General features: G+C 49.2%; 1 protein-coding gene across 6 annotated transcripts in view; it reads right to left on the reverse strand.

Annotated features, from left to right (window-relative positions):
• The window catches only part of Xpnpep1 (X-prolyl aminopeptidase (aminopeptidase P) 1, soluble), a 107,384-nt gene extending 82,437 nt beyond the window's left edge, over nucleotides 1-24,947 (reverse strand). The window contains exons 1-4 of one of the 6 annotated variants that reach the window (XM_011247158.3): nucleotides 24,799-24,947; nucleotides 18,294-18,382; nucleotides 11,544-11,668; nucleotides 896-959 (exon numbers count right to left, since the gene is read on the reverse strand). In XM_011247158.3, coding sequence (XP_011245460.1) covers nucleotides 896-959; nucleotides 11,544-11,668; nucleotides 18,294-18,382; nucleotides 24,799-24,830 — 310 coding nt within the window. In that variant the 5' untranslated portion in view covers nucleotides 24,831-24,947. Of the gene's footprint in view, nucleotides 1-895; nucleotides 960-1,500; nucleotides 1,627-11,543; nucleotides 11,669-18,293; nucleotides 18,383-18,909; nucleotides 18,930-24,798 lie in introns of those variants that run through there. The other 5 variants (NM_133216.3, XM_011247159.2, XM_030250761.1 and 2 more) reach the window with 5 other exon arrangements.
• Between the last annotated feature and the right edge of the window lie 2,693 nt (nucleotides 24,948-27,640).

Genomic DNA, 27,640 nt, shown 5'->3' on the forward strand with positions numbered 1-27,640 from the left:
CCAGAGTTAAGAAGGATGGAGCAGACGACCTTGTGGCCAAATCTCATAACCCACAAGACAAGGGGGGAGAGGTTCTTCTGCTCCAACAGACACCCACAAAGAGCTGCTCCACCTCCCCCAGAAGCAGGCCACCTGGACCATCAGCATGCATGGTAACTCAGCAGGCACCAGCAGAGTCCCAAGCCCCCACCTCTGTTTGCCCTTGGTTCCCACAGACCTGGCAGACCTCAGGGCTTTCAGCAGAGGTGATGGCCAAAACCAACCAAACTGTGCCAACCAACACAAGCACTTACGCCAAAGGAAGCAGAGGTGAACCACAAGAAGAAAGGGGCTCTGACCTCACCGAGTCTGCTCAAGGGATGGGAGCCCAAAGGGGAAACCGCCCAAAAAGTCAAGGGTGTAACAGTTTTGGAAAAGTTAGGGCATAACACCAAAGGACCTCAACATCAGCCACTGTTATCTAACGCTGTTAAAACCATGTATCAAAAGGTCACAGAGAAGGACCAGGAAGCTACAGTGGGTGGGAGAACTTATAAGACCATTAAGGTTCCTTATTTCATGTTCCGGGGCACTAGCTAGGCAGCCATGTTCAGTTTAATTACTACTACTTTCTGTGTGCATATCATAAGCACTACAAAGCGCAAGGCTGTTCTTTGTAATAGAAGGTTGCTTTGTTTTATCTGGAACAGCAAAGACACAGAAAAGAACGGAGGGTCACTAAAAGGTGGCGCTGATGAGCGGATAAAATTACTGCCCACACCACTGCACAGGCTCAGGTGGGGGATGTCCAGTTTGCGTTCTATTTTTGATTCTGTGGCACAGGCTGGAACACAATTCAGTTACCTCCGGAGCAGAACCAAAACAAAGACAAAGAGCAGAAAGTTTAGTGACTCACCTGCAGAGCCATCGAATCCAGAGACAAACGCCCTCCGACAGTCACAGGGTGCAATGTACTCGCTCTGGAAAACAGAGACGAGAGCCGTTCATGCCCCGAGCTACAGCTTATGGGCATTACAACAGTTGAAAGGGTCTTGGTATCTTCACTCATGGGGCCAAAGGGACAGGTAGAAAAGCAAACCAAACATTTTTTTTTTAAATAGCCAGGTATGGTGGCACACACCTGTACTCCCAGCACTGAGGCCAAACAATCTCAGGTTTGGTGCCAGCCTAGGCTACATAGCAACACCCTGCCTCGGTTTGATGCCAGCCTAGGCTACACAGCAACACCCTGCCTCAGTTTAATGCCAGCCTAGGCTACACAGCAACACCCTGCCTCAGTTTAATGCCAGCCTAGGCTACACAGCAACACCCTGCCTCGGAAAAGGCAAGACAACAACAAAAAGTTGGCACACAGTGTGAAAGACTCTAATTTAGCTGCACAGCCCCCTCTGGAGAACAAAGCTTCTGTAGAGAAACCGCTCAGAACCGCTTCCCTCGAAAAGGTCTTAGCCACACTGCTCGCTCTCCCTCCCTCGCCGCTGACATTTGGGCGTCTGTTACTTTTCTGAGGAGTGGAGCTGCATTTGTCTTCACTTCAGTCTCTTTAGACACTGGCTCCGTTCTGAACGTCCTCTGTGTGTCCCCTCCTTGGTGGTCAGTCGGCCACGCAGCCCCATCCCTTCCCGTCAGGCAACAGGAGGAGGCACTTCCTCCAATCCAGAGGGCTCCCTCAAAACCAGGCCCCTCCCACTCAGAATCCCCCTGCCTCTATGTGGGAGAGAAGTTCTCCTGGTGGAAGGTGGAGGGGCTGGGGGACGGAAGAATCCACCGCGGGGCAGCCAGAGAAGCAGGACTCATTAACTTTGTGCCAAGTAAATAGCAGAGGCGGGATATGGACCTGAGCTGTCAGCCCCAGACCCACGACCCTGAAGCCTATGCCAGGCTGACTTCCAGCACATGGTATCTCTCATCCTAAGGCTTCCAGGACAAGATCAAAAGCCGGTAAGGAAGCTGAGTGTGATGGTGAATACCGCCGCCTTGACAGGACCTGGGATCACCTGGGAGACAAACTTCTGGGCAGGTCTGTGATGGATTGATTATTAAGATTAGATTAATTAAGGGAGAATGGCCCACCCTAAAGGGACTATCCAGGTTAGGTTAACTGTGGCAGGAAGCCCTGCTCTAACTGGGAGCAGTACCACTCCACAGGCTGGAGTCCCAGACTGAACTGAAAGGAGAAAATGTTCTGGGTACCAACATGAGCAGCCACCCCCTGCTCCTGTGGGGAGCCTCTCCTACCATGACTGAGTGCACCCTCAAGCCCTTCCTTCTGTAAGTAGCTTTTCTCAGACTTTTTTTTCAGCAAGCCAGTTAATAAACTAAGGTTCAAAACGGAAACTTAGTAAGTAACTTGCCCACTGTCAGGCTGATAGTGGACCAGGATCCAAGGCCAGCTCCGCTTGTATCTGGAACTGAGTCTCCCTGCACTACCACTGCCATCAACCAGGCTTTACCCAGGCCAAAGGACTCAGCAAGGTAAACAAGATTAAGTATGGTAGAGCACCCTTGCAATGTCAGCAAGAAGAAGCTGAGGCTGGAAAATCAGGAGTCGGGAAACAGCCAGTGCTATGTGGCAGGACCCTAGAGGGAGGGAAGAAACTTAGGTAGAGCACGGGGCCGCTGGCCAAGCCCAGGACGTGTAGGGACAGTCAGTGCATTTGGGGGGAAAAAGTACCCATGTTCCTCTCCTGCCGTGACAGAGATCTGTATCCCTCACCAGGGCTGCTGCCACCATTCCCAGGGACCCTCAGGGAGATGCTCAAGGGACCTGCTGGGAGACGTGAAGTAAGAGGAAGGCACAGACCAAACACGCCCAGCCCCCAGCCTAGACCCAGCTCTGCGGCCCGCAGCATGGCCCAGCGCTCGCTCAGCCCAGTTCCTCGGTTCTAAGGTTGTTATTCCCACCACCAAACCCAAAAGAGCGCACAGAGCACACGCCACATCAAGACAAGTCACTAGACCTACAGACACAGAAAGAGATGGTCCTCAAAAGCCTCATTTGTTAACCCAGTGACTACTTTTAAAAGAGAGACAGAAACACCAGGCCTAGCGGCACTGGTCTCTATCAGCTACTCAGGAGGTCGAGGCAAAAAGGTCTTAAGTTCAAGGCCCACCTAGACAAGTACGAAGACAGCGGGGCAGCAGCACCACCGCCGCCACCACCACCGTCACCCTCTCAAAATAAAATAAGTTTACGGAGAAAGAGGAGCTGGGAAGAAGCAACACTGTTCCCTGGGCCTGCTGGGAACTCAAACCTCAGCAGAACCTGGGGAAAATGCTTGGACACAGAAGGGATCTTCTCACGAAAGCATCCGAGGAACCAGGACAACAAAGGCGACAGAAGATGCATCCTCTCAGCAGAGATGCTCTCTGACAACATGTCTCCCTGGATGTGACCCTCACACCTGTGACAGAACAAGGACGTGCTGACAAGACAGTGCTAATGACTCCGGATCTCTCTCGGAGCTGGGTCTCCAATGTGGCCCCATTACTCTCCAGGAAGCTGAGGGGTTGGGGGGCGGGGGCGGGGGGGGGGGGACAGGAGACCACAGGATTCGTCCAGTCCCGACCACAAAGGCAGGGGACAGATTTCTCCAGCAGATGATCATGTCTAGCCTGGGACCCAGACAAAGCCTGGGGCAAGAACCAGACATGACCTAAGTGGTCAACAAGCCAGAAAGACACGGCTCGCGGGGGCTGGCAGCATCATTACCTCCACAGTGACGAGCGCTGAGTCCTGGCCCGTGCTCTTGAAGTCATGAGGCTGGCAACACCCAGGGACATGCTTTCCAGAGCAGGCTAAGGAGAGTCACAGAGAAGCAGGCACAGCTGCTGGCTTTACCTCCAACATTTCCCATTCTCTGCATTTCTCATAAAAGGATTCGGGCCGAGCCTCATCATTTCCACCTGCCCACAGTCCCGAATTCTCACTTCACACACACTGACAGGGGGAGTTTCAAACACACACATAGCCCTAATATCTCCTTCAAACTCTCATCGGCCTGTCATGTTTAAGATCAAAGGCAAATCCTGGCCCAGTCCCCAAGTTACCACCTGATCAGGCCCTGTCGTCTCCTCTGGATAAAGTATGGCCCAGAGTCCACAACCTTCATTAATAACACAATTTATAATCCAAGCCTGTAACCAGGTCTGACACCCAGCCGACTAGCTGGGCTCACCTTGCTCATCTGGGAAATAGGGAGAAGATGATACCCACACTTAATAACTGGGTGTGAGCTGGTGCGCAGCCCTAGACAGAAGCAGCATTTGTTCCTCTGCATTAGGCAGTGAGCCAGACTCGGGGAACCTAATCAGGCCTCTCAGAGTAGGCAACCTGGCCAGCCACAGGGGCCAGGCATCCCGAGAAGCATGAGCTACAGCCACACAGGTATGCCAGATATGCAGTACGAAGCTCGCTCTAGCCTCGAGGTCGCTTAGATCTGCCTTTAAAGCCATCGGGCCACACTCAGGGGTTTAACCTGGGCCACCATGGGCAGATGAGGAGCAGGAGGACTAGCCAGGAAAAGGGGAAGGTTAGAGAAGGCCGGAGGCAAGACACAAGATCTGGGCTGCCAGCCAATGGGGCCTGACAACAGAGGTGGCAGCAGAGAATTCTGGGAACCAGTCAGGGGCCCAAACATCACCCTGAGAGGCCTGCACTCTGCCCTACAAGTTCTAGAGAACTCTGAGGTTGAGGATGCGGGTAAGTAACTCGTGCTGAGATCTGAGAGCTGTCACATGGCCACATACACTTGCAACAGGACAAGGACAGCAAACGCCACCACAAGACGAAACTTTGAATCAGAGTCCACTCTGGGGGCCCTTGATCCCCGCCCTGACACTCAGCTCCTGTAGGGCAGGCACCTGGACCATGCCTCACACACATTCGGTTCTCCACAAAACTAAGCCCCCATGGCTGGAGATCTGTGTTAGGAGAGTTCCGCATGCAGACAGTGGACAGAGACATCAGCTCCTTCCTTACAGCCAGACACCGGTCAACGCCCAGGCACCTCTCCTCTCCTAAACGGAGCAGCGTCAACAAGCGTAAGCAAAGTGTGACAAACGCCACAGTGTAGCCAGGCCACTGGACATTTCCCAGGTCCCATAGGTAGGTCATGTGATGGGAAGGAATGGCTGGGTCAAGATTTAAATGGAAGAATATTCTCCAGCCGGGCGTGGTGGCGCACGCCTTTAATCCTAGCACTTGGGAGGCAGAGGCAGGCGGATGGATTTCTGAGTTCGAGGCCGGCCTGGTCTACAAAGTGAGTTCCAGGACAGCAACACTATATATACAGAGAAATCCTGTCTCGAAAAAAAAAATCTCTCAGTAATTCCTCCCTTTGCTAGAAAGGTAGCAGTGTTGACAAAGGAGCCCAGGTCAAGTCCCTCATCAACAGGAACTCTCTACTACATGACCTCAGACCTAAGACCTCACAGAAGCAGGCCCGAGGCTTTACGACGCACTGCCATCACAGGTGTTGGCTCTAATGAACCAGTGGATAAAATCACCTCTCTGCCCCAGGATTAAATTTAAGAAACAAGGGCTGGCAAGATGGCTCAGCAGGTAAGAGTACTGACTGCTCTTCTGTAGGTCCTGAGTTCAAATCTCAGCAACCACACGAAGGCTCACAACCATCTGTACAGCTATAGTGCACTCACACACATAAAATAAATAAATAAATCTTTAAAAAAATAAAATAGCTTTTAAAAAATAAGGTTTAAGAAACAAAACAGGAGGCCGATTTGAGGAGGTATGATTTTTCAGGAGAAAAAAATACAGTTTAGGAAAATCTGATTCGTGACTTCCAGAAAGAGAACCACATACCCCGCCAAAGCCTCATATTAACAAATTCGCTTCGACAGAATGTGACCCTTTGTCTAGGCCAAGTCAAAGAACAGGGCCTTTCAGATAAGAAGAAAGATAGGATTTCTGAAAGAAAGCCCTGGCCCCATCCAGTGGCTGTCCTGGCTTGAAGCTGCGGATGCCCAGGGATCCCGGAATCTGCCTGAGACAGCACAGGAAAGCATTTACCGATCACCTCTGTAAAGGCTCCTGGGGCCTTGTTCTGGGATTAGAGAGAACCAGAGAGGCTGACCACTCAAGTGCCAGGTCCTTGCATAACCCTGCACTTGGGGCTCGTCTGGTTCATCTCCACTAGGGAACAGTGTGGGTGTATTTGTATTTTGGAAAGTACACAAAGGACAGAATTCAAGATTCCCCTTCATAACGCCCGCCCTCCGTTCTCCACGCCTAGGAGGAATTCCACCAACCTTGAATCAGGCTGAAATGTAACAGTCAGGAGTCGCAGAGAACAGAGCCTTTCTATTGCTGAGGAGGCCGCTGAGCAGGTCACACACAAAGCAGCCCTTCCTCCCTGTCCCCAGAGGCCTGGCAAGGACACAGAGCCCCACTTAATGGAGTTACCCCAACAATGCAGTGCCTCTCCACAGGAACTGAAAGAGGAAATGCACTTCTGCTGGTGCAGTCCTCATCACCCCTGGACCACACCCGCTGAGTCTTCTCTGCCTGCACAGTTCACACTTAGGGCACCGATGCTCAATTTCAGAACCTCTCACCCAGATTCGGGGATCCCCTGGTTTCTCTGTTCTCCCTCCTCCGATCCACACTCAAGAGCGCCCCTACTGGTCATACTGCCTTCTTGTTCCTGCTAACCAGACCTCATCTCAGCCAGACAGGGTGGGACACTGCAATCCTGGCTGGCAGGATTGCCCATTCAGAGTTATCCTCCACTATGATACCAAGTTTGGGCTGTAAGAGAGTCTCAAAAACTCCTGACTATGGGGGTCAAGGTCACCGGCAGGAAAGAATGACAGGTGGATGGCCTTGACTAATGTGCCCAAGGTGTGCTTTCTATGTCTCTGTCTCTCTTTACCCAGTATTCTCCAAATTCTAACTGCCCATAGTCCAACTAACTGCACTTCCTTGATCCTGCTGTCTTAGAAATCTCTCAGCTAGGAATACATTCCACACTCATACAGACCGATGCTGTAAATGACGAGAGCTTCACCACAGGTGGTCCTGAGCACTTGAAAAGTAGTTTATTATTATGTTACTTTATTCTTTTTTTTTTTTTTCAGTTTTTCGAAAAAGGGGTTTCTCTGTATAGCCCTGGCTGTCCTGGAACTAATGGTGTAGACCAGGCTGGCCTCGAACTCAGAAATCCGCCTGCTTCTGCCTCCCAAGTGCTGGGATTAAAGGCGTGCGCCACCACTGCCTGGCTTTATGTTACTTTCTTACTAGCCTGAAACTGTATTTCATTTTATCTCATTTTAATCACTTGCAATGTAGTTCTAAAACAGATACCCAAGATTCAGTTAGTAGAAGCCTTTCAGGTATGCTTAGGACAGCATGGGTATGTGAGACTACTTTGTCAACTATAACTTCTTTTTAAAAGATTTTACTTATTTTATGTATATGAGTACACTGTAAGCTGTCTTCAGACACACTGGAAGAAGGTATCGGATTCCATTACGGATGGTCGTGAGCCACCATGTGGTTGCTGGGATTTGAACTTAGGACCTCTGGAAGAGCAGTCGGTGCTCTTAACTGCTGAGCCATCTCTCTCCAGCCCTGTCAACTATAAATTTAATGAAAGGTAAATACAGATTAAATGCTCGAAACCATATTCGGACTGAGGTGTTTTATAAATAGAAACTACCATATATGAATGCTTCCTATAAAAAGTAACCTATACTCTTTATACTGATATGTGAAAATGATCATTTCTTCTGATACCCTGGTGTGACTAATTTATTAAGTATTTTACTATCTTACAACATGGCTGCACACACCTCACAAGTTCCTCCTGGATGGCGCTGGCTGGCCCTTCCCTGACACATGTGCAGGCCTTTATGTGTCGTCACATCTCTGTCGTGGCTTGTCTAGTTTTTTACTCTAAGGGGCCTCTCGTTCGCTCCTATAAAGGTGGCAGTAACAATAACAGCAACCCACACAGCGACACCCAGGGGGCAGAACCTGCCTTCAGCATTTGCTGACAGCAGCCCTGTGACTCAACCACGTAAGCTGAGACTCAGAATCTAACAACCATGCAGCTGGCTACACAGGCAAGTGTGGCATCCGGGCCTTTGACCCGAGGCCGTCCCCTGGGCCCACATGAGAGCTACCTGCCTCTGCATCTGTCCAGTATCAGCCCCTAAGTAGGCAGGCAGACACAGAGAACACACAAAGCTTGGCTTCCCCCCAGTGTCGCTCTGCACATGCGGTGCCAGGCACATGGCGCTGTGCACATGCACTGCCATGTCGTGCATTCCCTGGCCTCAAAAAAATAAAAAATAAAGGAATGTCAGTATATGTAAATTGTTGAAGTCTAGACAGCAACTTCTGCAGCTAGTGACTAGCCTGAGCAAGCCTGATTTATTGTTTTTAGGATGCTGCTAAGTAACGCATTTTCCTGGGGTTCCGGCTTCAGCTTCCTTATTGAGGGAAAAAACCTTCAACAGTGATATCCCAGGATCATTAGAGATGAAGCCCTGTCCTTTGGCCAGCCTTCTTATCATTCCTGAAGGGTTTATCAGGCCACACCTAAAGCATTTAAAATTCAATGGGACACAGATTTTCCCTTTGTGATAAAGAGAATAAAAGCAGCGCAGAACAGCACACCCAGGACTAAGAACATCAAGATAAACTTGGCTCGGCTTAGCTACGAGAATGTTCTCTACCCATAAACATACAGATAGTACAGAGTGTAGCGCAACACTGGGCTAATGGAACAGAAACCCAAAGGCACAGACACACAGCTGCACACAGTCTGAGTCAGGCATGTCGATTTCACTGGGGGTACAGAGAGGCTCAAATCTTTCTGCATAAGGCTGCCTTTGGATGTAAAGGTTCACAGATAAAGTGAGATGTTAGGTAGCGAGAGGACAAGGACGGGGAGGTGAGCAAGTGCAAAAAGGAAAGAGAAGGGGGTCATCTGGGGAGAGCGGGGACCCTGATCACTCGTGCCTGTCAGCTCCTGTCCTGTGCAGCCTAGAGGAAGGACACTGTGTTAGGCAAAGCAACGGTCCCACATGACAAAAACGCGGTTCTGGCCACATGAGGCATCTGAAGTGCTCAGGCTCTTGGAACCCAAAGTATAATGGTGATTTGTAGGAGCAGAGAGGAGGGGAAACGAAGGGCCTCTCAATAGGTGGAGTTTTCATCTATTTGGCGGGATGAAACTGTCCTGAAACTTGTTGTGTAACAATGTGTGCATGTTGCTAACATTGCGCTCCTGTACACACTACAGGATTATGCTGGTGGACTCTGGGTATGTTTTCACTACAGCTCACTGCATGCACTGTGTAGATCACAAAGCACGCCTTTGTAGGACATCTGACAAGACACGGGAGCACCTCGGGACACGTCTAAGGTCACAGTAGAGGCGGATCTCTGCACCTCACAGCCTCCCTCAGGGGAGACCCCAGCCCCTTTTGCGTTCCACGTGATGGTGGGGAGGAAGACCAAGGGTGCTCATACCAATCACAGCCTCATCTGGGACCCTGGACCTAGGAGGAATCTCAGTCTTTATCTTGACAGTAAGAGATAAGGAAATGAAAGCACTGCAGAGGTCCAGTTTATACGGCCTGCTCAGCAACCCGCCTCTGGCCAGAAAGACACTGATGCACAGCAGGAGTCCCTCTTCCCGCCACACCCGCCACACCCTTCCTCAAGGCCAGCGCATTCCTCTCCGGCATAACTGCAAAAGCAAGAAGCCCTGCACGCCAGCACAGCATTTCTGCCTCTAGCCAGTGATTCTCAACCTTCCTACTGCTGCGACCCTTAAATACGGTTCCTCCTGTGTGGTGACCCCCGCCCCCAGCCATAAAATTACTTTTGTTGCTGCTTTATCATCATAATTTTGCTACTGTTATGCATCATAATCTATAACAGGTCGTAATCTGTTTTCAAATGGTCTTAGGTGACCCCTGGGAAAGGGTCATTCGATTCCCAGGTTGAAAACCACTTGCGCTAAACTCGCAAGACTTCTTTTTACTGTGCATGGAGCCTCCAGATAGTTTCTGCCACCTGCAGTTGAGGACTCCTGACACCAGCCTTACTTATCTCCCACTGATGTTCTTCAGTTCCCTGAGACCTGCCCAGGGAAACTGGCCATACTAGTTCTAAGAGGCTTTCTGCTTCTCCGGTTTTGTCCCTATTAACCCTCCTACTTGGAGCCCCTTCCCTTCTCCACCCCCAATTTCCACTCCCCACACTTTCCTTACCCTTCACGTTCTAGCTCAACTGCCATCCTGTCTCACAAATCCCCATCCCCATGCCCTCAGAGCCTGCGACTTCCGTAACCCGGTCAAGTTTCTTCACGGCAGTCACCAAGTTCTCCCTTCCCACAGATAACATGTGTGCACACCTTTTAAAGTGTGTGTGTGTGTGTGTGTGTGTGTGTGTGTGTGTGTGTGTGTGTGTCTGTGGATGACTATGCGTGCAAGCATGAGGTCACCTGCAGAGGCCAGAGGTAGCCTCAGATGACCTAGAGCTACAGTTTCAGGCAGCTGTGAGCTAAGAATCAAACTCAAACCTGCTGCAAGATTAGCAACTGTTCTTAACCGCTGAGCCAGCCACACACAGAGCACCACAGACCTCTTAACCCCACTCAGCTCATCTACTACACTGTCTGATTCCTAAGGCACAATCCAATTCTGTCGGCATCAGCCACAACCAAGATAGTGCTCTGCACATAAGCAAAGGCCGGAAAAAATAAACTTACAGATGCCTCTATGGGGAGGTGGGGAGCACTGTGATGCCTCTATAGGGAGGTGGGGAGCACTGTGATGCCTCTATGGGGAGGTGGGGAGCACTATGATGCCTCACTGGGGAGGTGAGGAGCACTGTAATGCCTCTATGGGGAAGTGGGAAGCACTATGACGCCTCTATGGGGAGGTGGGGAGCACTTTGACACCTCTATGAGGCAGGGAGCACTTTGCACACTGTTTCTTCTCTTACTAAACTATAACCATGGTGAGGGCAGGAGTCCAACCTTCCCGACTCATCTTTGTGGCCCTTTAGCAGCATATCACAGGGAAGACACTCACAATCCTGCTGACTTGCCCACAGCAAGTTAGCCCTAGCATCCATTCTTTACCAGTAAGATGGAGCTCCCTCCAGCCTGGCATTCTATCTTGTAGCAATGCCTGAGGTGTGGGACCATCTGCATGAGCAGAAAGAGGCGAGAGACCTATGTGATGGGGTCAGAGCATGGCAGAAGCAGTGTAATACAGAATACATCTGAAAGGGAAAGGTTCAGAACTTTAAAATGCCTTTACTTTGCCCACTGATTCTTCACAATTACTGAAAGCTAGCTAACCTCACTGGGAACAAGGAGGCTCCAGTCAAAGCTACCTGCATTCAGTGAGGCTTAATCAAATATGGCTGGCTCCTATGTCAAGCCCCAGAAGGCATGCTTTCTTATGGGTTTACAGCTACAATCCTATAAACGTGATAGAGCTGAGGGAAGACCAAAAGGAAGGAGGCTGGGGGATCGTCTTCAGCCATCCCCACGTGGTACCTGGTGGGCATCTCCTGACGGGATGATATAGGCCTGGATGGGTTCTGCCACGTATTCGGAGTTCCTCATAGCTTGTCGCAGCTGCCGAAGCAGTTCTGAAGTCACCTTCGGAGCCATCCTGTGGTCTGCAACACGAGAGTTTGTTAGGAAAGCAGCCTGGCCCTGCAACTCAACAACTAATAGTGCACAGCAAGCTGTGGCGTCCTCCCACATCCTTGCCCAGCGTCACGTTCAACCTGACCACTCCACCACCAGACCAGGCCCGAGGCAGCCAGAGACACTGGTGCTTAGAGTTTTGAAATGCAAACTTCTAAACACCCGAAGGTGGCAAGAAAACTTCTGCCACGAAGACTCGTTTCCCAATTATCTTTCACTTCTAGGACATGATTCTAAGGAAAAAATTAAACAGCTGTAAGGTATCAACCTCTGTTTATAGCTGTGGGAGAAATAGATGGATACACTATTAGCTAAATAAACTATAACACACAGAACACTAAGTAGCCACTAAAAAATCTTATGGACCTAGGGAAATAGGTGTTTGTGTGTTTGTATACGGGAAAGATGTCTAAGCTTGATGGGTAATTAAAAAAATACTTTGAAAGGGCATATGTAACTATTTTACTTTGAAATTGCATTTTTAAATGTACACATGCAGAGAGAGGTTTCCAGAATTGCAATAACCCATGTGTTAAAAGTGGTTCCTTTGGGGTCTCTTAATGTTAGGGATAAAACATCATGCCCAAAAGCAACCTGGGGTGGAGAAGGGTTATTTCAGCTTAGAGTTCCACCTCACAGTCCATCACTAAAGGAAGTCGGAGCAGTAACTGGGCAGGAACCTGGAGACAGGAACTCAGACAGAGGCCCCGGAGGATGCTGCTCTCTGGCTTGCTCCTCATGGCTGGCTCAGAGACGCCACAGTGCCAAGAAGACTGGTGAGTCCTCGGCCCTGCATGGACCATCTGTATCCCCAACCCAGAGCTCAGGGAACGTCATAGACGAGGGAGGGGGCCTACGGATGGAGAGATGCGTAACACGGCATAACCAGGCAGCACTCACGACCTCATTGCGGCTGTGGTTATCCTCACAAGGCCTGCACAAGACTGGACCAGTGGACAGGTCTGCATGGATAAGGCCTGCCCACCTCCCGAGAGACTACTGGCAGCTGGTTTCTGGGTGTTAACTCTCTTCAGTGATGTAGCCACTGATAGCTTCATTGTAGCCTATGCTTCAATAGATAGTATCTCACCCAAACTTGTGCGAGCAACTCTTAACCTAAATGGATTACACGTAACACAGAGAAAGAAGGTGTGAGAACAGGAGGTAACTTCATGAAGAAAGTCTTCAACGAGAAAGTGGGGCGTGAGAGGGATGGGCTGAAAATGCCTAAAACTAATTTTATAAATGGATGAGACTGTCAATCTCTTATATTTATTTATATGAATGCTTTACCTACACGTATGTATGTATGTATGTATGTATGTGTAATATGTGCATGCCTGGTGTTCTTGGAGGCCAAACGGTATCAGATCTCCTGGAATTGGACTTACAGCCAGCTGTGAGCTGAAAATCAAACTAGGTCCTAGCCCAAGCACTTAACCATTACGCCATCTCTCCAACCCCTGCTTGGTAGACTCCTCAAAAAGACCTTGACTCAACAGCTAGTGACATTATCCAACAGATAAGCCTTTTAGACACAGTCCTATGTCAACCTAACCAACGACTTCACGAAAAGCCAGTACTGCGTTATGGGCAAGCACTCGGCCCCCAGCCCCATGCATCACGAGCATAAAGCATGATTGGAGCGCTAGAGGGCAAGGTAGACAAGGCATTTGATTAAAGAAGGGCTGTTTGTTTGGGGGACTTGTTGTTGTGTTGCTGTTGTTGCTGGAATGGCACACTCGGCCTCCTGAGGTCCGGAAACTACGGGCACTGCCATCCCAAGCTCAAAGGATGTCCTTTCATTTCTAAATTACACTTGTTTGTCTGAGTGCCTATACGTGCACATACACGTGGAAGACAGGGCACCTTGCAGAAATCGGCTCTCCCTCCATGATGTGGGTTCCAAGGATCCAATTTACATCGTCAGACTTGGCAGCGAGCACCCTTACCCGCTGAGCCACCTCACCAGCCCTTCAATACATTCCTCCATAGGCATTTTAGCTTTGGGAGCAGCTCCGGGTTCACAACAAAAGTGCACGGTTCCCACACAGTCCCAGGCTGATCTAGAACTTACCACAAGTCGTGCTGGCCTCAAGCGCAGATATGTACCACCATGTCTGAGCATACAGTATTTTTGCTGACCCCCAAAGTCATCTTTGTTCAACTACCCGACTTTGTTCAACTCACTCTCCCCTGGGCCCTGGTCATCTCTGGCTTTCCTTACCATCTCCATAGCTAGCTTTTCCCAGAATGTCATTCAGCTGGAATCACACATAGCCTTTTCAGACTGGCTTCTCTCACTTACCAAGAGGAGGGTAAGAGTTCCGCATGCCTTTTCAGGGTGAGATATCTCAACTCTTTTAGTCTTGAATGATACTCCAATAACTAGCTGTACTGCAGCTCATCTGCCCCTCACCTGCAGAAAGGCATCTAGGCTGCTTCCAAGTTTGGGTTACTATGAATGAAGCTGCCACAAACAATTCTGTGCAGACACGGCTTTTGTGTGCACATACTATTTCAACATATCTGGGTAAAGACGAAGGAATGTGACCGCTCAGTTATACGACAAGCGTTTATTAGCATGCATATAACTGTCAAACTGCCCGGGCCAGGCTTCATCAGCAATGAACAAGAGTTCCTGTTGCTCTCTATCTTGGCCAGCAGTAGACACTGTCAGTGTTTGGGCTTTTGCAACTCATTGTAAACAAGTAATGAAAGATCATATTTACCCAGAAACAACCTGATGCACAAAGCTGTGCATAATGGGAAGTGCCAGGAGACAGCTCCGTCAGGGTTTCACGGACTGACAACCTGACTGCTGCAGCTTACCCACGGCTGCCCCTTGTGTCTGCTTCTCTGTCTTCAGCCACCAGCACCTGGGTTTTCATACCTCAGTACTTATGATGGCCTCAATAGATTCCCCCGTAGTGTAGCTCACGCTGGTTATACGACTCACTGAAACCCTACCAGTGCATTGTCAGCACAAGGACGACCTCACCAACTGGACTTTCAACTCTGGGGAGTCTCGGGGCAGAATTACTCAAGGGAAGGAGGATCACTGGAAACGGTCCCATCTGTCACCCGGTCATGTCCACGTTCCTTACAGGGCGGCTGCTTCCGAATCCTGTCTTCAGAGGGGCATTTTTCCCTGTCCTCAGCTACTTAGCCTGTATTCCCTCATGTGTGTCTCAGAGAAAGAGGGAGCCAAAATATCTGGTGGGAAGCCACTACTTAGGAGAACAAAGTAAAGGAATCGCAGGTTCCTGGCCAGTTTGGACAAATCGCTGATACTTACTCTACTTCAAAGTACAAAGAAAAGGGCGGCCGTGGATACGGCTCAGGGAAGGCTGCTTGCCTCGTATGCACTAGGCCCTAGAATCCATTCCTAGTACCACACACACACAAACACAAAAAGTACTTGGACTGCTATGGATCCGTCTTACAACTGAGGGTGTAGCTCAGTATTAAGCACTTGCCTAGTACCACAAGGCACTCGGTTCAATACACAGTCCTATTCCACTGCCCAGAAAAAAAACCAAACCGCCTCCATTCATACGTTAACACCTCCACGGATCCGAAGGGAAACCCGTTGTGAACTCAGATGAATACCAGCCCCTGAAAACCTGACTGTGACACTTTCTTGACTTTCAGAACAGATCTGTTATGCTTCTAAATCAAGCCCTGTCCCACTGTGGTCAGGGACCCCTCTATACTATTCCAGCCCTCTTGAACTCAAGAGCGCCCCCTACTGCAGCTTCCGAAGCTAGGACTACGGGAGGCCTAGGTTAACATTCTCACCTCGGACTCCTGTGGGGGAACTTCTGACTCAGCTGGTCCAGAGTGCAGCCTGGCCTAGGAAATTTATAAAGGCAAATATCTGGCAGAGTCCACCATACTTTCAAGATCATTGATTTTCTGACAGATTTTGGCCTGTATTTTAGGCACACTCCAACTGAAGGATTTCGTTGGCACCAACGGGGTGTTTACAAAACAGAATCAAAAGCATCAACGTTGGCAGTTGCTAACCTCACGGGCAAATTTAACATCGCCAACAGCAAGCATCTACCCCTCAGCTAAGAACTGAAAACGGTCAAGCCCAAGTGGGTTTGGTCAAAGTCATCTTCGGCTTCCTCCTCACTGTCTCCTCTCGGCCACACCCTGGCCTTCACCACGATTTCCTGCCTCCTCACTGCATCCCCCCTCTTGGATTGGCATGTCAGGCCTTCTTAGAACCCTGAGCATCTACTCCCACCCATGTATCTTCTGCCCCCAGTACTTCTCTCAACTTCCCTTACTGTGTTCTTAGCCTTCAGGCTCCTCACATTGGTTTTGGGTAAAATGTAGCGAGTTCTTTGTCATCTGTATCCTTGAACACCATGAAAAGACTCCCTAGAGTACAACCAACAGATAATGATTAAACCGCAACATCAGACAACCGTTGAGGTCAAGGGATTGTAGAACCAGAAGCCGCTCACCCAGAGACTACCACTGAGCTAAGGACAAGAGGAAGGATGGCTGAGTAGCCATGGCCGTGAAAAACACAGTCTATGAAGATGACTGAAGGCTGAAGAATTGACACTCAAGGTCAAAACCAGCAAAACTAGGCACCCAGGACCAGGATGGAAGTGGCAGGGAAGGGAAACTATTCTATGAGGATACCCATTACTAGAGAGAGTACCATTATACAATAAGCATTTTTATGAGTATCTACAATTATTAGAGTCTGACACAGAGTACACTAAGAAGAAATACAGTGGACTAAATGGTGTAATGCGTAGGTATCCTGCCGTTCCCTAAAGCGGAGACCACGCTGTTTCTCTATCCGTGCGTAACTGTGCACATTTAGATGGCTGCCTATCACAATGTTGTGTCTGTGATCTTTTCAGAAAAAGCTACAAAAACAGCAGTGAAATGAAAAGGAAAAAGTTAGAAGATGCTATATCAAAAACCTCACTCCGCATCCTTTATTTCTGAGAAACCCTAGCAGCAGCCAAGAGCTGAGCAGTGTGCAGGGAAGCTGAAAGCCAAGAGCAACAGAGCGGCCCATGATGTAACATTAGCCTCTACTGCCAGGTATTTTTAAATCATGACTTAAAGAGAATAACTCATTAAAAAGTGTCTTGCATATGAAAGAGGTTCTCAAACCCGAAGCCGTTGTCACCAACGCTTTTCCCTGCTCACAGCTCACTGCCCTCACTGGGTGGACTGCACTAAATATGACAATGTGGCACGCATGCAAGAGCTCAAGAAATGTGGGACCCTGGACCTGAAGCTCCAGCTCGGATTCCCACCCATCTTGTTATAAGAACAGAGGGCTGATGTCCTCCACTTTCAGCATCCTAGAGCCTGCCCAGATGCTCTGGTCTAGCGACAGCATGTGTCTCTACCTACATAGCTGAGACAGCCGAGGGCTTTACACACAAATACTTGTCACGATGATTCTTCCGAGGATGATTTTACTACTCCCATTTACAGGAACAGAGGTTGAAAGGAGTTAGGGAGGTGCCCAAGGCAGCTAAACCATCATGAGCCAGAACTCCAGGTCTATGCAATTCTCTAGTGTGTGCGCCATTCCCAGCATTCCTAGGGAACTGAAGAGCGTAAAGGAGCCCACAGGCAGCAGAACTGGTCCTTGGCCTCATCTCCAGCTGGCATCTGCCACTTAGCTCCCAGGATTCCCACCTCGGAATTTGGTTATTTGAGTCCTTCATCCCTTCTCCCTCTTTCTCCTACTTCCCTCCTCTCTTCATCCTAACCTAGCTCAGGATGAGCTGAGTAACTGTTTTCCTTGATGTAAAATTGCACACAATGCCAGGAGTCTTCCCACAGGTACTCGGTGGGTACACAGCCCCTTCCGGATGGAGGGCACGCTACAGTTCTCTCCTCGGACGGCCACAGCAAACCGAGGCTTCCCTAGAGCAGGGGTGCAGTCGAGAACGCCTGTCATCTCTCTAGCAAGCACACTGGATGAATAACTAACAAGTTCTGAGAAACAAGGCCGAGCCTGGGAAGTTTAAGAAAACAAAACATTTCTTAATTGCATACTCAAGTTACACAGCACAGTAATATAGTTAAGGTAATCGACAGGGACTGTATGAGAGATACAAGAAGAACCAGAAGATATTCCAACAGCAGTCTCCTCCATCCACCACCAGCCATCCCCATAAGAACAACAAACGGGGGGGAGGGGGGAGGACATCTAATTTTCTGGTTTAAAAAAATAAATGGAGGCCAGCACAACGGCCCAGCGGGTGGGGATGCTTGCTACCCAGCCTGACGTTCCAGTTCCAGGACCCACATGGTGGAGAAAGCCCATTTCCACAAGTTGTCCCCTGACCCCCATACCTGCGCCATGTCGTGTACATTCATACACACACACACACAATATCCAAACATAGTGTACTCAATTTAAGTTGTAAATCTATAAAAACAGTAACTGATCACCTGGAGGATACCATGACTTTTCATTTCCAGATCCTCATCTTATCCACAATCAATTACAAATCTCTTACCCTCCTTTCAATCAATGTGAGGTTGGGACAGGAACTCTTATGACATCCCACCTAATTTATAAGCAAAAGTGACTGTTACCTGTTTCCACACTCTTGTCTCCTGAGGGTGTCACCTCGTTAGGTTCAATTATTCTTAAATTTCTCAGCTGAAAGTCCTGGCGATTCGCCCTTGAAGAGAAAGAGCAGAGTGCTGCAGACTTCAGCCCCAGGAAATGTGGCAAGGCTAGTCAGGGCGGGGGGGGGGGGGGGGGGTGTCACCCTGGCTGGGCAGGCCTGCGTGAGTCACGACTCTCACCCTGCTATCAGGATGGCTCCAGGTTTCAGATAAGCCACCCTCCACTCCGAGCAGCCCACAGCAGGGAGCACCTCCCATGGGACACGTTAGACTTCCTTGTCAAGCATCCCCACAGCAGCCAGAGTTCCTCAGCTTACCCTTAACTCTTGCTCTCTCTTCAATGGCCTCCAACCCCATTACTAGACTGATGTGTTTTCAGTGACTACTTTCTCGGTGACAAGCTATTTCACTTAGCTCTAGTTCACTCTTTGCAGTGTCCTGCGCCTTCGCTCTGATTTCAGCTTCTCCTCCCAGCAGATGAGCCCTTTGGGCGCTTATTTCAGACTCTGCACCTGGATAGCAACCCCTGTGTTTGTTGGATCTGCTGTTTCTCCCTGTTGGTAGCTCACCAGGAGTTTACCTTCGTGGGTTGGGGACGTAGTTCAGTCAATGGAACCCTCACTTAGCTCAGAGGAAACCATGGGTTCAATCCCCACCAACTGCATAAACCAGACACAGGAATACATGCTCAGAATCCCAGTACTTGGGAGGTCGAGTCTGAAGTTCAAAGTTATCCTTCGATGCTGGGCTTAAGGTCAGACGAGGATACAAGGGAGTCTGTCTCAAGGAATGGAAGTTTATCATTAGCCAGGCATGTGATACACAACTAGGAAGCAGGAGGGGAGAATTTGGGCCCACCCTGAGCTACAAAGTGAGCACATATCTCAAAAGGGGATTGAGGGGCCAGGGAGATATGCTTATCTTTACCAGAAACTGTCTATGAAAAGCTATGTCCTGTCCTAGTTCATACAAGCATTACTGTCACTGTCTGCCCATTTTCACATTAATTTCTTAGGCAAATGTGCACAGGTTTCTTGTCCCCTCTATAAGAACCCTGGATCCCTGGCAAAGGCCTCCATCTGGACCTGATGTCTCACCAGGTTAAGCTCACCAGCACCCTAGGCAACTCTACCAAGCTCACTCAAGTATAGCTGAGAATGAGGACATTTCGGTGACTGGTTTATAAGGTGGGACAGGGGAGACGAGGGAGAGAAAGCAAGAGGCACAGCTCTATGAGGGAAGAAAGGAAGAGAGCAAGGGAGAGAGGGTGCCCAGAAGATAAGAGGAAGGCTGGCCCTACGTGAGACAGCTAAGGGAGGCCTTTCTGATAACACCTGCCATGTGAGCACAAAAAGATCTTTAAAAAAAAAAGTGCAAAAAACTAGCTATGTTCAGTTCTAGAGAAAGAACATTCCAGAATAGGAGTATAGCAAATACAAGGCCATGAAGCCTCTACCAGGATAGAATGAGGCCTTGAGCTGGTGTCCAAAGCAAGACATGGCAGGTACGTATGTCATAGATTAGAGCATATGACCTCAACAAACACAATAACAGCACAAGAAGGAGCAAACCAGAACACAGGTTGGTTCAACACAGGGAATTTATGTAAGATAGCAGCTCAATACAATAAAGAGCAAAACCAACATCTCAGGACGTAGAAATAAAAAAAAAATCACTTGACAAATGCCAACACCCATGGATGATAAAGGTATTCAGCTAACCAGAAAGAGGAACTCTACCTCAGGAAGAGATGGCTCAGCAGGTCAAAGGCGCCTACAGCTAAGCCTGACTGCATGAGTTCAAACTCCAGGGCCCACAGAGCGGACTCCCCCAGGCTGGCCTCTGACCTCCATACGTGGTATTCGCACACCCAGAGACGAGTAAGTGCATTTTTGTAACTCGAATATCTAATAAGTAGAACTCCAAAATGTGTGAGAAGTGAATGCTATGGAATGAAACCCCTATGATGAGGAAGGGGCAGGACAGGATACTCTCTATGCTGCATCTGTAGCTCTACCTGGGGCAACGAGGCAAGTCAGGGAAACAAACGCATCCAGACAGAAACAAGCGAAATCTTCTGCTTTCAGTACGCAAAACCCTTAAGACTTCTCTCTCTCTCACACACACACACACACACACACACACACACACACACAAACTAGAGTACCTGAGCTCACCAAAGACATGGCATATAAAAATTAATTATACTTTCATGTCCTTGTTCTCAACATCAAAAAATTAAATTAAAAAAAGTCACATTCAATAACATCAAAAACAACAAAATACTTAATACACTTAACAAATGTGGTATAAAATGTATACTGTAAAACATATGTATGGTGTGAATTTAATAGAAGCTGAATATATAGAATGAGAGTCTGTGTTCACAGATTTGAAGACCTACTTATTATTAATATTTGCCAGGTATGGTAGTGGCACCCCTTTAATCTCAGCACTCTGAGGCAGGGGCCTCCAATCTCTGTGAGTTAGAGACAGGCCTTGTCTATATAGCAAGTTCCAAGCTGGGCGGTGGCACACGCCTTTAATTCCAGCACTTGGGAGGCAGAGGCAGGTGGATTTCTGAGTTCAAGACCAGCCTGGTCTACAGAGTGAGTTCCAGGGCAGTCAGGGATACACAGAGAATTCCTACCTCAAAAAAAAAGGTATACACACACACACACTGAACATTCTCCATCAAACTTTCAGCTGACTTCTATGCATAAAGTGGCAGGCAGATCCTAAAAGGCCCTAAAATATAGTAATATAAGAGACCAACGGGATTAGCCAAACAGGACCCAATTATTTTGACTCACCAAAACAAAGATAACAGGAAAAGAACCGGGCATTGGTGGTGCACACCTTTAATCCCAGCACTCAGGAGGCAGAGGCAGGTGGATTTCTGAGTTTGAGGCCAGCCTGGTCTACAGAGTGAGTTCCAGGACAGCCAGGGCTACACAGAGGAACACTGTCTCAAAAGACCAAAAAAAAAAAAAAATAGTACTTACTGCTCTTTCAGAGAACCAGGTCCAGTCCCAGCACCCACACAGAGGCTCACGACTGCCTATCACTCCAGTTCCACAGGGTCCACCACCCTGTTTTGGTCCCGGTAGGCTCCCATACATACACAATCCCAGCACCCACACAGAGGCTCACAATTGCCTATAACTATAACAGTTAGTTCCAGAGTCCAACACCCTCTTTCAGTCTCAGTGGGCTCTGGCACACACATACACATAAAATATAATTTGTTGGTCTGTCCAAGACAGTGTTTCACTATGTAGCTAACTGGCCTGGAACTCATTATGCACACTAGTCTGGTCTTGAACTCACAGAGATCCACCTGTCTCTGTATTCTGAGTTCTGGGATTAAAGGCATGGGCCACCACACCTAGCCTTTAAAGAGAAAAAAAAAAAAAAAGACAACCGAAACCACAGACACTAACCAGTGTGGGTGTGAATGCAGAAAGTTAGAACTGTCAGGCATTGCTAGTGGTAGTGGGTGTAAACCAGTGCTGTGCTTTGGGAAACAATGTGACAGTTCCTTTAAAAATGTAAATAGTTATCCAACCAGTGCAGTTCCACTCCTAGGCATGCACTCAAGAAAACTGGAAACAACCTCATTTTAAAAAAAAGAAAGAAAACCAACCTTGTTCACAAGGCTACGGGTGTCGTTCAGGGGTAAAGCACTTGCCTAGCATGCAGGATGCGTGAGGCACTGGAGTCAACTGTCACACACACACACACACACACACACACACACACACACACACATAGCATGCAGGATGCGTGAGGCACTGGAGTCAACTGTCTCACACACACACACACACACACACACACACACACAACAACAACAACAACAACACAGTGTCTGGCTCTATTTATATCAATGACCAGAATGAGAATCTATAGGGACAAAGTAACTTTTTAGCTACAGAGAGCTAAAGGGACTGCAGAATTAGGGGAAATGAAGACTAAGGACTGATGAGGACAAGATTAAAGTGGAGGGGGGGGGGGACCTGAACAGATGGCTCAGCGGTCAAAAGCACTTTTGCCGCTCTTTGCAGAGGAGCTGGATTGGTTCTCTGCACCCCCACAACTAGCTGTGACTTCCGGCCTAGTGGATCCAAAGCCCTCTTCGGGCCTCCAAGGGCAACTGCACACATGCGGTGCACATAAACCTTGGGCAAGCACTCACATACACAAATAATCTAAAAAAGAATTTGGGGATAAAAATGCCGGAACCATCAATGACAGTTATACACCTCAGGGACCATTAACGCCATTCAAGGATTCAGTTAACAAGGGAGTACAAGATGGCGAGTCCAGCCCTCCTCTCCCCCCCCCCACCTCCCACCCAGTGTTCTATCCCTTCCAAGAACTTCTGAAGCCTAGACCTTCTCCGCATCATGAGAAGCCAAAGGTACATAAGTGGGAATGGGTTGTGCAGAGCACTCCCTGTGTGCACCCAAACTCTAGTCCCAGTATGGGATAAGAATCACATATCTCTAGTGCTCACGCTGAGGCCACATAAGAACCAAGTGCTGGGGCTGGAGAGATGGCTCAGCGGTTAAGAGCACTGACTGGCTCTTCCGAAGGTCCTGAGTTCAAATCCCGGCAACCACATGGTGGCTCACAATCATCCATAATGAGATCTGATGCCTCTTCTGGGGTGTCTGAAGACAGCTACAGTGTACTTAGATATAATAATAAATAAGTAGATCTTTAAAAAAAAAAAAAGAACCAAGTGCTAAATGGTATTCAGTGAAATGAGATAAATGGGACGGGTTCTTAGGGTGGGGAAGTAGGCAAAGATGTCCTCCACTACCCAGAACCCACCGCTCTTGACGTGACAACCACCACTTTGCTCTGACAATGACAATCCCCATACCCATTTCGGTCCAAGGGTTTGGTGTAAGTACCTATCACCTGCTGTTATCACATGAACCCATGCGCATCATGGATGCAAGCTTGGTAAATACACCCCTCTGGTCCTAACGACCAGTTCAGATAGCATGAACCATCAAGTGAGTTCAGTGAGAAGGAGATCTAAGACCTCTGCTCCAGCCGCACCATAAGGCTGTTTCTAGTGACTGTCAGCCTAGAACTCTCACCACCTGCGGGAAGGAAAAAGTCTGCCCAAGCGAGAGCTGAACACAACTGGAGCTAGAAGTGAGACGGGGAAGACAAGTCTGGTGCCAGGATTGGTTCGACTATCTTTGGCTTCACTAACAGCCACCAGCCTCCATTTGCCTCCTTCAAGGAGTTCAGTTTGACCTTCTAAACTGAAAGGGGTCCTCATCTGTACACTGGATGGCACTGAAATTCTACCACTTCCGGAAGGCACCCTCCCTCTCAGCCTACCATCTGACGTTCACTGACCACCCCCAATACTGTGACTACGGATCCAGGATCCAGCAACGACTGTGGTGTGGTCCTCAAGCTGCCTCCGAACCTTTGACATTACATCATTATCCAATTGCCTGACTTTATTTCCAGCAGAAGACGTCCAGGAAGGTCTAACCACATGGACAATTACCCACACCACCCACCATCGTGCATATATAAACTTCTTGGTCACACTTAACACGCTGTGACAAGACCAGGTCTGGGTCAAGGTAGGCTTGAGATCTGTCCACTCACAGAAACAGGCATAATATGGTCGGAATTTCACAAGTCGGGCTGCGGTGCCTCATGTGTTCTTTCAAGACTCAACTGGTCTGAGAGGATGGGTACGCCCCTGTGCATCCCCTCAGAGTTTTAATTCTGGTTTTATGTTCTTAGCATCTCCCACTTTAAATAACCAAGTGTGCCTGGTTCGGGTGCAGAAGGGATACACTAAAGCATGTTCAACATGAGTCTGGGAAGTGTCTTCTCACTTCCTGTGTCCAAGAAGAACCCAGAGCAGGCTCCAGGAGGATTTTCCGGAAGGCTATGCCTATCTGTTTCCTGATACAGCCCCTGAGACCATTTGGGTGGGGAGGGCACAACGGCTGCCTGTCTCTGTTGGGAGTTTGAATCAAGAGGTAAAATGCAGTCATCAGAATGATCAGGGTTGTAACTTTAGATCGCCGCCGTGGAGGAAGGAAAAGGGCAGGGGCACAATCACTTCTGGGTACCCGGGGTGGATCCAAGAGGGACCAACTTCCTGCAACAGCAGGGCCTCCCCTCAGGGTCGGGGGTGGTAAGGATCACCGCTTTCCCGGGACCAGCGAGGCAGTTCCTCGGTCACACTGGTCCCTGGACCGGCTCCGGCCGCCCGGAGGTGCCCGGGGGCCCCGCCGGAAGCGAGCTGAGTCCTGCCGGGCTGCACAGATCGTTCCCCGGTTCCCGCTGGGGCAACCCCCGCTAGCCAAGGCCATCCCCGGACGGCCGCGGGCCCGTCGCTGCTCGCCCTCTCGTCCCTACCCTCCCGGGGGTGCAGCTCGCGCGCCGGGCGCCGGATGCCGGTCAGCCGGCACAGTCCCCTCACCTTACTCGCGGCGGCTTTCTGGAGGCTGCCATTCGGCGGTGACGTGCCCCAGCCCACGTCAGGGGAGCGCAGACCAGCTGATCACCCACGGCCAGGCGCGCGCACCGGGCAGGCCACTCCTCCCCTCTGTGGCGTGCTCACGCAGAGGCTCCGCCCCGCTGTAAACCCCGCCCGTTCACCGGAGTGGGCGTGGCCGAGTGTCAGAATTCCAAAACCTTTGGGCTGTTGCTTGGAGAGGGTGTGGTGTTCTGTGCAACCAATTGGGAGAGGCGCCGGTCAGTCGTCACTGATCTTCCTCTCCATTTAAGAGGAAGGACAGGCGTTTTGCCAGCTAAGGAAGCTGCATGCTTCTCCGGTTTGTTCCAGCTTTTAGGTCAGCTAAGACGAGAGAGTCGTGGCCAGCTCTGCAAGAACCTATTTTAGGGTCCTGGAGACACTGACTGGATCAGGATATAACTTGCTGAGACCTTAGAGATGTCTTCCAAATGATTATTCCCAACAGCTTCAAAACTTACTGCTCACTTGGGCTAACGATCGGGCGTTAAAGCGTCCAAACCTAGCTCCTAACCCTATGTACAAACAAAAACATTCTTCACGTAGGGCTTTTTCATCTCAGTCGGTGGCTATTCCATGTTTTAAGGGCAAAAATCTTGACGTAATATCTGCCTTATTCCCCGGTCCATGCCCCATCTGCCCAAGATCCGCTTGGTCCTGGCTTCAAAGTAGATCCGTAGCCCCACCCACTTCCATCACGTCACCTATCTGGGGTGCATCACTTCCACCTCACCTGTGTGACGCCTGCATAGAAGCCAGACCGAACCTACCCTGAGGTGTCCACTTGACCATTCTAGAATCGCCTGGGAGAAAAAGCCCCTGGGCCTGGCTGGAGGGTTGTCTTGTGTTATTTAAGACGGGCAGAACCACTCCCTAGGTAGAGGATTCTAGACTGTATAAAATCAATGGAAATGAGCTGAAGACGAGCATGAATATATTACTCTCGCCTCTTGACTACCGATGTAAGGCCTGGCTCCCTGACTAGATGAACGGAAACTGGAAGCCGAAGAAGTCCTTTACCCCTCAAATTCCTTTCGCCAGAATGTTTTATCACAACGACGGGAAAAGAAACTAAGCAGTCCCCATTTCATTTGGAGTGACTCTTCTTAATCACAGCTCACAGGTCACCTCACTCCACCTAAGCTGGCCTTCCCTATCTTTGACACTCACAGTCCCGTCAAGTGTCACCTCCTCGATGAAACCTGCTTAAAGCTGTAAACCGCTTGGACCCATCCGGGCCCCTTTCCCACAGCTTCTACTGTTGTTCACCGGAGTTCATCTTCTGAGGATAGTCTCTCTACCCTGCACACATACTATAGCCATCAGAGCAAGAGTTGTTTCTGTTGCTTAAAAATGGGCAGGAGGGCTAGAGAGATGGCTCAGCGGTTAAGAGCACTGACCGCTCTTCCAGAGGTCATGAGTTCAAATCCCAGCAACCACATGATGGCTCACAACCATCTGTAATGAAATCTGATGCCCTCATCTGGTGTGTCTGAAGATAGCTACAGTGTGTATATATATATATATATATATATATATATATATATATATATATATATAATAAAATCTTTTTTTTTAATGGGCAGAAGCTGACAGTCATCCTCACGTGTTTGCTGCTGAAATAAATGTCCCCAGATTGCACACTTCTCCGGCACAGTGGCTCTCTTGTTCATTGTTATGTCCCTAGTGCTTAGGACAACACCTGGCACTAAATGAAGGTGAGCACCTATTTTAAAAACCAAGCTGTGTCCCATCCCACGTCGACCTTGGTGAAGTCCGAGTACGCTTGTATCCAACGGGTTCAGCTGTCCTGGAGGACTGAAAGTCCCGGTTAGCATTAGGTTAGCACGTAGACAAGCCAGAAAAGAATGTGTGTGACACAGCATGTCTGTTCATTTCCTCAAGCCTGCGGAGCCAAAATGAGACTGTAAACAAGGACTGGCTCCTGCCCACGCCCAAAAGAATAACAAGAGAGAAATCTGGCAGTGCGGGCAGAGTTATAAGTGCAATCAAAACGCAGCAGCACCCATAGTCATAATTGCCCAGGAGAAAGGAGAGAAAGCAGCACTGGGCAGTCCCTGAACCAGACCTGAGTTCCTGTTTGCAAGACAGCAAAGCCACCTTCATCATCTTCAAGTTCTTTCGGGAAGTCCCAGGAAGGAGACTCTAAAAACATTGCAGAGGGTGAGCCCAGGAAGGGTTAACTGTGGTTTTTCTGGTTTTGTGACCTCGCGTAGGTAGACACACTGACACAGACTGAACCCGATCTGTCTAGCCCGCGACAACCCAGTGACCCAAGCACTCATTTGTACTCATTTTACTGGTTGCAAAGAGCGGGGTGTTCAGCAGTCAAGCTCATTGCCTGCGGGGTGCGGAGCCATGGGACTTGGGGTGGGGCAGTCAAGTCTTGTCCTGAGATTCTGAGATTGACAATTGTCCAATTGTTCCCCTCCTGCCCCGGGACACACAGGCCCAGGGATAGTCCCATGTCCTACCTTTGCCTCCCCCTTTGCCCCCAACACCCCAAGGTCAGATAGCCTGGTAGCCTTGCTAAGCTTCCTCTCTCCCCTGATAAGGTCATGCCCAGCATCACCTGGAATCCCAGCTTATGCACTGTGATGTTCATCGTGGATGCGCTCCATGACTTTGGGCAATTGCCTTTCTGGCTCCACTTCCTGAGCATATGATTAATTAAAATGGCATCGTCTCAGAGCAGGCAGGTTCTGCTATGACTAACGTCCTTATTTTTTTTAAAGAAAGGAATCTGGACACATGGTGCAAACAGGGA

This window comes from Mus musculus, chromosome 19 (genome assembly GCF_000001635.26).
Source record: "Mus musculus strain C57BL/6J chromosome 19, GRCm38.p6 C57BL/6J".
Classification (NCBI taxonomy): Eukaryota; Metazoa; Chordata; class Mammalia; order Rodentia; family Muridae; genus Mus; species Mus musculus.